The sequence below is a fragment of the Nannospalax galili genome, unplaced genomic scaffold, assembly GCF_000622305.1.
Source record: "Nannospalax galili isolate Female #2095 unplaced genomic scaffold, S.galili_v1.0 scaffold408, whole genome shotgun sequence".
NCBI classification, from domain to species: Eukaryota; Metazoa; Chordata; class Mammalia; order Rodentia; family Spalacidae; genus Nannospalax; species Nannospalax galili.
The window spans coordinates 1,009,488-1,020,711 of record NW_008358662.1 but is presented as its reverse complement, the minus strand read 5'-3'; the positions used below and the strand labels follow the sequence as shown (position 1 = coordinate 1,020,711).

General features: G+C 34.6%; 1 protein-coding gene across 1 annotated transcript in view; it reads right to left on the bottom strand.

The window, feature by feature from the left end:
- The window catches only part of Mycbp2 (MYC binding protein 2), a 343,026-nt gene that overhangs the window by 231,548 nt on the left and 100,254 nt on the right, over window positions 1-11,224 (bottom strand). Inside the window, 3 exon segments of the mRNA XM_029558112.1 lie at window positions 245-352; window positions 5,730-5,831; window positions 6,143-6,288. Of these exon segments, the coding sequence (XP_029413972.1) occupies window positions 245-352; window positions 5,730-5,831; window positions 6,143-6,288 (356 nt within the window).

The window sequence follows — 11,224 nt, the reverse complement described above, 5'->3', positions numbered from 1 at the left end:
CACTGACAAAAAAAAAGAAAGAAAAAGAGGGGGGGGGGAGAGAGAGAGAGAGAGAGAGAGAGAGAGAGAGAGAGAGAGAGAGAGAGAAGTCATGACAGTATACTTTCAGCATGTCCTTTCTCCTCAGGCTATGATAGAAGCAAAGCAGAAGAATCAGATTTGTGCATTTCCCCAGAGACAAAATTCAGATGGGTGGAAGAAACTGGGAGAGCATCCCACCTAGGTGATAAGGAAGACCAAATACCTTTGTGCTTGTCCCGTTTATGCTTTAGCTGTGCTGGATGGGATCTGAGTCTGGCTAGAGCCTGTTCTCGGTGGTTCATAAAAATAGGACCAGCAAGTACAAGGGGGCCTGAGGAGAAACATTTTGTATGTGCATAGAAAAGCTCACAAAATGAAAACTCTATAATGAACAAAAATAATTAAAACTAAAATGCATGAGAAAATTTATTTTTTTAACTGTTTTGGATATTTTAATTTCTTCCAATTTTCCTCCTTCAAAAGCCCCATTCCCAACCATCACCTATTTACTATTCCACACATTACTATATTAGATACAGTTTATAAAGTAGAAAACCCATCTTTCACTCTTATAATAGTCTCAGATAATCAAAAACTTCTACTAAAATAACTTTGAAAGTATTTTCCAATATAATATATTAAAGATTAGTAAACCATATATTTATTCAAAATAAGTTTTCATTTTGAAATAACGAAATGCAACTGATTTTTAAGTTAACCAATAGCAAGGTGTTTCAGTTATTTTCAGGTTGTATGTCAGCTTTCCTACAAAATAACATTAAAAATGTTACTGACATTTCTACCTGTTATGAAAGAATTACAAACACTACATGTTCAAAAGCACATAAAAATTTCTCTGAGGGTATGCAGACACAATGTGTATTTTGTAAACATACATGTGGAAACAAGGATAACTTGAGCTGAGCTTCAAACTGAGAGTGGAAAGACATATCGAATTCAAGTAACATTTTGGGGACATTAACCGTCTTTCATTAAGCCATCGCTATACAAAACATAATCACACATATTAAGAGCTATTGTCACTTATACAGTCCTTAAGGGAAAAAAATCTAGTCACAATAGTTTTAATAAAATTTTAAAATTATTTTCCTTGTGAACATTTAACTTGAAAAGAAAAATGAATCTGAATTAAATTTTTAGTTTTTCCTTTTAGAAGTACAATTATCTTGAGTTTTAGCAACTTTAACAATGATTTCAAAGTTTAAAACACTCTAAATTTGAGAGTTACGTTACCAGTATTTGAAAAGATAATTATGAAAGTATATAAACACTGAACATTTTTAGTAAAGCATTATTTAGTGATTCCATGGTCTTCACTTTAATTTTTCTAATAATGGAAAAATAGACACTACAGTGTTACAACAAATTTGACAAATAGCAGATTGAGTATATAGTATTCTTCAGGAAACATAAAAAAAATAAAGAAAATATTTCAATCACATTTCTAGACATTGACAAAAAGACAAGTAGTGTCAACACATGAAAAGTCAACAACAATATTTTCCATGCTTACTATCAGTAAAAACAAACAAATTTGACAGCAGAAGAATTAACCACTATTTCCTAGTAACCAGAGTAAATTTAAATAGAGTTCTATTTCTAATGGAAGTAAAGTTTACACATTTCAAATATGAACTAAATATCTTATTTCTTCATCAAGTTTAACCATGAATGATTTAAAGTAGAAAATATAAATTAAAAATATTTCCAATATCACAAATGAATACTGAAGTAATAACAACTTAGGATAAAATAGTAACCTTACTTTTCTGATTTGGGGATCTGATTGCAATATCATTTTTCCTAGAAAAATACAACTATTAATTCCTTAATTAGCTTCTCACTAAATTTAACCTTTTAAGACTCTTCTGATGTACAAGGACCATGGTCAATCATGCCTAGAAACACAGATCTGAAATACTACTGTATTCCATGTACTAAAAGAACTTTTCTTATATATATATATATATTTCAATCATTAATTTATTCACCCATTTTCTTTTTTCTATGTAGAAGATGCTAGGTATCATGATTATATAATGATAAAGACAGAGTGCCCCCCCTTGGAAAGTGGAAATGAAAACAAAGGTCTGTATTATATTGCAATAACTGAAATAAAACTGTGTATCATTAAAGATGGAAAACAATCAGTTCAATTTGGTTGAATCACAGAAGTTTCAATGATGTGGAATTTAACAAGAGAAATGGAAAGGAAGCTATTCCAGTTAAAAGAAAAGACTCAGCAAAACATAAGAATGTTAAACAATATTGTACAGTCACTAATAAACCATAGAGCCAAACATAGAGTTGTGAGAAATTAGTTTTGGGAGGTACAAAACCCCAGGTATTTAAAACCTTCTGAATGGGGGGTTGGAAAGATGGCTCAGCAGTTAAGAGCACTAGCTGCTCTTACAGAGGACCAGGGTTTGATTCCCAGCACCCACATGGTGGCTAACAACCGCCTGTAACTCCAGTTTTAAGGGATCCAACACCTTCTTCTGACCTCCGCAGGCAGAGCACAACATGGGTGCACTTTTACACATACAGGAAATACACTCATACACATAAAATAAAAATAATAAATAATATATATTTAAAAAAAACTTTTTTCTCTGAGATGACTGATATACTTCTGTAATTCAAGCACTTAGAAGGATCATAAGTTCCAGTCCAGTCTGGACTATATGTACTAACCTACTATCATCACCAAACATTTATGGCTTGGTACATGATAGACATTTTTATAATTATTTCTAATATATACTAACATTCCTAGTTAGGTAGGCACAGGTGTTACTCTATTTATAAATAAGGAAACTGAGGTTCAGGGAAGTTAAATTCCCAAGGTCTTCTATAGTTGGTATGAGAAGCCACGACTGGATCAATAGCTCAGAACCCATATTCAGAGTCATGCAGCATAGCAAGGCTAACAATGCAAATGAGTATCCAATTGAGATTCTTAGAGTGACAACAGGATTAAGAAATATGCTTGCACTGTCAGAAGCATGCCACACAGGGACTCATTGTACTTACTGCTCACAACCTGAAACCTTGAAATGACACTCATGGAAAAAAGAACAGACACATTTAAAGTATTCCTTACAATATAATGAAGAAAAGAAATATGGCATGACATCATTAATATAGTTAGTCATCTGTTAGTTCTGGTGACTAAGAGACTTCTTAAGAATTCCAATGAACCTTACTTAATAGAGTTAGGTCCAGAGGATTAATATATAAATCAACTCCATGTAATTAAAAAAAAAACTACTATCACAAAGCACTGAATTAAATTTGTAAATGAACAATAGTGACATCTAAAAAGGAAATTTAAGGAAAAAAAATGTCATCTGGGAGGTCAGTCACCCAAAACTTTAAATCAAAGACATGGTTCCTATTTGTTTGTTTATTGAAACAGGGTCTCACTATGTGGTCCTAGCTGAACTTGAACTTGCTATATAGACTAAGTTGGTCTCAAACTCACAAATCCACTCATCTCTGCCTTCCCAGTACTGGGATTAAAGTGTAACCAAACCTGGCTAAAGTTCCAAATTTTCATCAGAGCACTGTTTCCTTGTTTCCTTCCTTCCTTATTCCCTCCCTTCCTTCTTCTCCTTCCCCCAATTCCTTCTTTCCTTTCTTCCTTTTAGTGGATAGGAGTGGTGGTTTCAAATGCACATTTCATTTCATTTCATTTCATTATATACAGTTTGTGTCATAAACTATAATTAAACTGTACCAGTAAGCCTGAGGCTTACTTACAATGATTTAATAGAAGAGCTAGGTGCTAAAATGTTAATCAACTTTGAAACAACAAATACAGACCTGACTTAAGATACAATGGGAAAGATAAGTGAGGCAAAGTAATTTAACATACTCAAATCCTCAAGGCCCTGAGTTGTAAACAAGGGTTTAAGTCCATCACTAATGACCAAGTATGTGTGGCTGCTGGAACATTAAAATTTTGACATTACTGCTCTTATAAGAAAAAACAATCTTCTCTAGCATAGTGCCCAAGAAGGGCACTAAACCACTGTGCATGTAATCTGTTTCCAAAATTACTAGCCCAGAAATTTGCTTTATTAGATCCAAAAGAGTGTGCTATAGAAGGTTGATGAACAAACTCAAAGCACTGACCTGAAGCACTGGGTTTCACACTTTAAGCACCATCAGAATCACCTGAAAAACCTATTGAAAAGATTTTGCTAGGCTGTACTCTCCAAGTTTTAGATTCAGTAGGACTGGGGAGGTGCCTGAGAACAGGTACTTCTAACAAGGTCCATTTTGGTTCATTGCACTAAGTGCTTTGCTCTACTTTGCATTAAACCTATGAAATTAGTGGGATTTGTAGGTCAATTCATGACTTAATCTAACATTTTCAAAGAAGGAAAAATGAGTAGTAAAGAGGTAATAAATAACTTTAAACAAAAAGTATCTCAATTTCCATGTTACAAGATCTACAAGAAAAATTAAACACTTTTAAAGAAGCATTTAATGTGCAGTTTCCCACATATTTATATACTTTAAGTAAGAACAGTACATACGTGAATCTCATTAAAATATTTTAAAGGCAATGATTTTATATAAACAAAGCCAAACAACAGCAAATATTCACTGCTTCAGTCAACACTGCATATAAAATTCTATGAAGAGCAATCTATATATTCCAAGTATACAGTTCATAATTTAAGTTTAATAGATTTACCAGGTAAATGACTAGAAAAAATTCATAATGATGTTACCATAGTTTTACAAAAAAAAACACATAAAATGATAACAGAGTTATCTCATTTACCAAATGTCCTGTCATTTCTCATAAATATATGTTATACAGTATAAATACCTCCAATTAAGAATTGGTCTAAAAGCAATAATATTACAAACTTGTTAACAATCTATCTTAATTTTACAAAGATTTTGTTGGATAAAAATAACTTAGTACTGTAATATTTATCTCTGCTTATTGGATACATATTAAAATACCAGTTATATACAACTAGCATTCATTGTATTTTCAGGTAAACAAATGGTCATAAACAATGAGGAAACTATACACAAGACACCTTCCTTGCAACTCAAATATGCAGAGTTTTCAACTCACTCTTTATGTTTATAAACAATCTCATTTCTAAAAAAGATACATAAAAGCACAATCATTTACTGGACTTCAGGAAAGCATGGTAAAATTATGTTCAAATGACAATGATCATAAATGACCAAGAAAAGAGAACTAGAAAGCCCAGGTTAAAATGAATTTTGTTCCATGGTCAAATATAGATAAGTCCAAAGTTGGGCTAAAGGATCAGTTCTTAGGACTTGTACTTTTTAAAATTGCCATTGCTAATAGTACTTAATATTTAGCAAATGGCACAATTCTTTGTTGAGACAAGAGTTTCACATTATGCAGGCCTGGAACTTGTAGCAACTCTCCTGTCCCAGACTCCGAAGTGCTGAATTTATAGGTAAGACCCACCACACCCAGCTAGATGGGTCAACTTAAATCATAAACATTCTACTTAATTAAATATGTCACTAGTACAATTATAAACACCATAAATATTTTCATGTGCTATAAAATACTACTTTTAATAATTTTTTCCAAATCTGGGCATTCTGTAAATTTCTCAATTGTCTCAGTATAAGGTAATAAAGTTTCCCTACACCTTTTCTCTGTAGCTAAATCTTACCTCTTACATCTTCTAATCTGTGTCTTCTGATGACACGCTGTCGTTTTTCTTCCTGTCGTAACTGAAGATGTTCTTCAATGTTAACTCCAGGTACTGGGACAGCTGGATAGTCAGCCAAAATAATAAAAACAATATATGCTATATAATATGAATATATAACAGCTGTGGCTATATGAAATTCAAGAAACTAAAAGTCAGCAAAAAAAATGATCTAAAACTCAAAATAGTTTTATTGCAAGAATTCTTAGTACCAAAGGGAAAAGGAATGTCACCAATGGTCAACATCGGCTACCAACAGAGCAACACTGCATATATTAATCATTATCTTAAAAATGCATGTATAATAGAAATTATTTTAACAGCTAGAATTATTGAGTTGAGGAAAAGATATTCAACACAAATAATTAAATTACCTAAAAGGAGGTCTAAAGGAATCATTTCTTTTACTGCATCAAGAATCCCTCTTTGTCGTGCCTCTTGACCATCCAACTCTCTTGCACAAGCCTTGCAACACCCACACACGGCACAGCCTGATTCTCCAGAACCACAACCACAGATCCTATGTAGAAACAAAAAACATAAAAAGGTTTAACTGAAATCCTTACTATCTTTTCTTAACATTCTTTTCTATAAATCCTCTTCTAATTTCTGAAATTTTAAAGAAAAAAATTTAAATTTAAACTTAAAATTTTCAATTTAATTTTAAAGAAATTAAAGAAAAAAGTATGAATTTATCAATAAATAATTAAAAATAAGAATTTTTAAATCTCCTAATGGGCATAGTTGATATATCTCTATATAAAATACAAATACATTCTGTTACTATTAACAACATTCTCCTAAAAGTTTGCTCAGTTAGCAAAGTGCCACCAGCTTTAGCAGGAAGTGCCTAGATAGGCTGGTGGCTAGCAAACAAGCATCAACATTGTCTCCCAGAGAAGATAAGGGAGGTTTCAGCAGCATTCAGTGAGGAAGGCAATTATCACCATCAAACACTATGAGACCCCTACCTATTTTTGATATACTATCATCTCTCATATTCTCTGTTCATAGTGTCTAATTATCTGGCTCCATGCTGCTTCTTTGTTCCTCTTTGTGCCTCTTGGTCACACATTTCATAAAGTGTGTGATCAGTCCTTCTAAATTTCTACCAGCCTTGTCAAGCTCATGATTACAAAGATTTGTAGACGTACAAAAACAAGATTTATCTGGTAGCAGTTTCAACAACATGACTAGGTATCCTGTGAAACTCATAGCTTCTAAAAGCCAGGATTACTGACAATTTAGAGGATCATGTATTTCACTGTGAAGAGTGTGACAGAATATGTCCTTTTGAATTTTCCATTGACATTATTTAAAAAATAACATTTGTAACACTGGTTTTCTTCAGTTTCTCTAAAAAACTGAAATGGAGAGAATGCTCATTCTATGAGCTGAGACAACCAACTCAGACACACAACCTAGGAGGAAATACCAACCATAGCCTTTATGCAACTGAGGCAAACATAATGAAACACTAGCACACTAAATTAAACAGCATATTAAACAGAAATGTACCATGACAAAGTGAGATTCACTCCTGAAATGCAGTTCTGAAATATCAGTGTTATATATCACACTAACAGAATGAAGGAAAAAATATATATCTATACAAATAAAGCACTTGACAAAAGTCAACATAATTGCATTATTAAAAAATTCAGAAAACTAAGACTAGAAGGAAATACTTCAACACAATAAAAGCCAAATATGAACAACATTCAATGGATTATTATCCTCAATGATGAAAAACTGAAAGCTTTTAAAATTACATTTTCCCCTTTTCTCCTTTGATAACACCAGTTTCCTATGGCTCCACCTCCCTTGAGCTCCTTGTTCCTGGTATAGCCCTCCCTTCCCCCTCCCATTTAGATACCCCCATTTTTATCCATTTCTCCCTTAGTAACACCTGTTTCCTACTGTTCTTCTCTCTCAGGTTTTTTCTTTCCCTTTATCACCCTGGTTCCTTTTCATTATTCTGGTTCCTGCAGTTACATCTGGATTTGGTGCTAGGATGACAAATTACACATATAATATCTTGACATGAGTCCATGTCTATAACTAAAGGCTACATAATAAGAAACAGTGCCAGACAGGAGAAACCTTCCTTTGAGTTGTTGGCCAGGGTGGCCCAAGAGACTCCCAAAATTACACAGGCTATTGCCATAACACTTGATTGCCTCACAGAATTTGAAGGTAAGACAAAACTACTACTGAAGACAGAACATACTTCAGAAAAAGGATTTGGTGCAATGGAGATGGAACTGACCTGGAAGCCACTTCCCCTGAAGGCGAGCTCTCATAGCTTTGGAGAGCACTAAGAATGTGCCAAGGGAAAACATCAATAGATGGTCCAACACCAGCTTCAAGACCAAATAACCACATCAATGGCCAGCACAGCATACACCTTTGGTGCAGTAGTGGCACTTTTATCTTGGGAGCAATCAACAGCTACCTAATTGGACTATAAGCTCGCTCAATGCAGGAAACTCGTGTGATCCTTTAACCATAACCAAATACACATGGCTGGAGAGGTCATAGATCTTAGAGAAAACCCCAAGACTGTCACATTCCTAGACTAATATAATTCCTTACTATGTGCAAAATATGTATCCTTATATTTACAGAAAAAAATACTAGTCACCACTCATCAAAGCTTTCTTTGCACCAGACAGAGACTATTACCAAGTATCACAACTGGTTACACACATTGTCTATGAGTTGCCCAGGCCTAAGTGACTCTACACCTAAGGCTCATAGAACATAGAACAGGAGTAAAGAGGATACTAATGAATCTCTCAGTTCTCATAAACGAAGCTCCCTCATGCAACAGAGGGCCAGGAACACAAAAGATCACAAATGGCCAAAGCATAGAGATTAAGAGTCTGCAGAATGCTGGTTCATGGACAGGACTCCTATATTAAACTTCACCCACCAAGGGCTCAGGGAGCATTGTGGAAGAGGGAGTGGAGAGATGGTAAGAGCCAGGGAGGGGGTGCACAACCATATGGAAATAGAGTCCTACAAGCTCCTGGGACCCTGCTCATATGAATCTACAGCAATGGTGTCAGCATACGTAAGTCCCATGCAAACACAATCAGACAAAAACCCAGAATAGAACTGGGGAAATGGACATCAGACCCCAATTTTAGCTGAAGAAATACTGGCAACTGATTAATGCCAGGTGAGGAAGAGCTGATCTTCCTAAAGCAAGGGACCCTATATAAGCTGACTAGACCTAAGTAGATGAACTTGCACTGAGGAATGTCTAGGGACACTAAATACACAATAAGCCTTAACACAAATGACAGAATGTATGAAATCCAGTGAGGGGGAGGGTTATGGGATGGTACTAGTGGGGAAGGGAGTATAAAGAAGATTAAGATTGACACGTTCTGTATGAAATACACAAAAATTCAATAAAAAACAAATTTTAATTAAAAAAGGTAAAATTATCTTTCTCTACACATATGAATTTATACTTAGAAAACTCTGAAGATTCCATACACCTTAAAAAAATGTTAGAACAAGAATTCAGCAAGGTAAAAGGATACAAAGTCAGAGCTGGAGAGATGGCCCTGTGGTTAAGAGTACTGGCTGCTCTTGCAGAGGACTCAGGTTCAATTCCCAGCACCCACATTGTAGCTAACAACCATCTGTAACTTCAGTTCCCGGAGATCTGATGCCCTCTTCTGACCTCTATGGGCACTGCACAACATGGGTGCACTTACATTCATGCAGGTGTTACACTCATACACATTTTAAATACAATAATGAGAAGAAATAAAATATTTTTTAAAAGGATACAAAGTCAACATGTGTGACAGTTGCACTTCTTAACATTGACAATGAACAACTGCAAAGACAACTGCAACAAGAAGTCCATTTACAATACCATAAATGAATAAAAATAAAGTAACTAATTTAACCAAGGAGGTGAAAGAATTCCACAATGAAAATCACAAGATACTGGTAAAAGAAATGAAACAAATTAGTGGAAAGCAGATCCCAAGTTCAAAGACTAAAAGACTTAATATTGCTAGATTTTAAGTACCACCCAAAGAAATCTACAGATTCAATGCACTCCTATAAAAACTCCAAAGATACTTCTGATAGAGGTAAAAGAACATATTCTAAAATAATAAAGAACTCCTGTTAACCTTAAATGTCCAAACAATATAGACAATGTACAAATTATGCTTCCTATTTCAAAAATGACAAAGCTACAGTAATCTGAAATGTGAATGATGCTGGCAGAAAGCAAGGATTATAGGCCAAGGGGGTAGAATAGAAAGTCCAGATAAATGTGACCCTTTAAAATTTTTCTAGAAGAAGATAATTCATGATGTACCAATGATTTCTTGGGCATGACAATGATTCCTTGGATTTGGCAAGGTTTTTTTTTTTTTTTTTTACATAAGATACCAAAGGCATAAGCAACGGCAGCAACACAAAAATAGACAAATAGGACTTCATGAAAATTAAAGATTTTTTTGCATCAAAAATCAGTATCAACAGAGTTAAAAGTTCACAGATATAATTCATTTCAAATTATGTACAACAGATTAACATATAGAAAATATAGGCAACTCCTAAAAATCAACAGCAAAAGAATAAACAATTTAAAACGAGGATTAAAGATTTGAATTGACATAGTTAAGAAACAAGTGAAAAATGCTTAATTAACATAACTATTCATTAGGAAAACTCAAATTAAAAATATAATGAGGTGGGCATGGTGGAAAACACTTAAAATTTTTTTTATTTATTATTTTTATTTTATGTGTATGCGTGTATTGCCTTTGTGTAGGTTAAGTGCACCCATGCCGTGCAATGCCCACGAAGGACAGACAAAGCTGTCGGATTCCCTGGAACTAGAGTTACAGACAGTGTTAGCTGCCATGTGGGTACTGGGATTCAAACCCAGGTCTTCTGCAAGAACAACCAGTGTTCTTAACCGCTGAGTCATCTCTCCAGCCCTGGAAAACATTTTTTTTTTTTCTTGTCTTTTTGAGACAGGGTCTCCCTGTAGCCCCCAGCTGTCCTGGAACTCACAATGTAGACCAGACTGGCCTTGAACTCACAGAGATCCACCTGCTTCTGTCTCCCAAGTGCTGGGACTAAAGGCATGCAGAAAACACTTTTAATCACAGCACACAGGAGGCAGAGGCAGGCAGATCTCTGTGAGATGGAGGCCAGCCTGGTCTACATAATGAGTTCCATGTCATCTGGGGCTACAGGGTGACTCAAAAAAAAAAAAAGAGGGAAGCCTATAATGAAGAATGGACTTGCATACCTCAGGGAGTCTTGTAATCCAAACAAGCAAGCAAGCAAGCAAACAAGACAAATACTAGTGAGGATGTGGAGAAACTGGTCTATCTGTATACTATTGGTGGGAATGTAAAGTGGCAGTTGTGGAAAACAGAAGTGTCTCCAAAAATTAAAAAGATAAATAT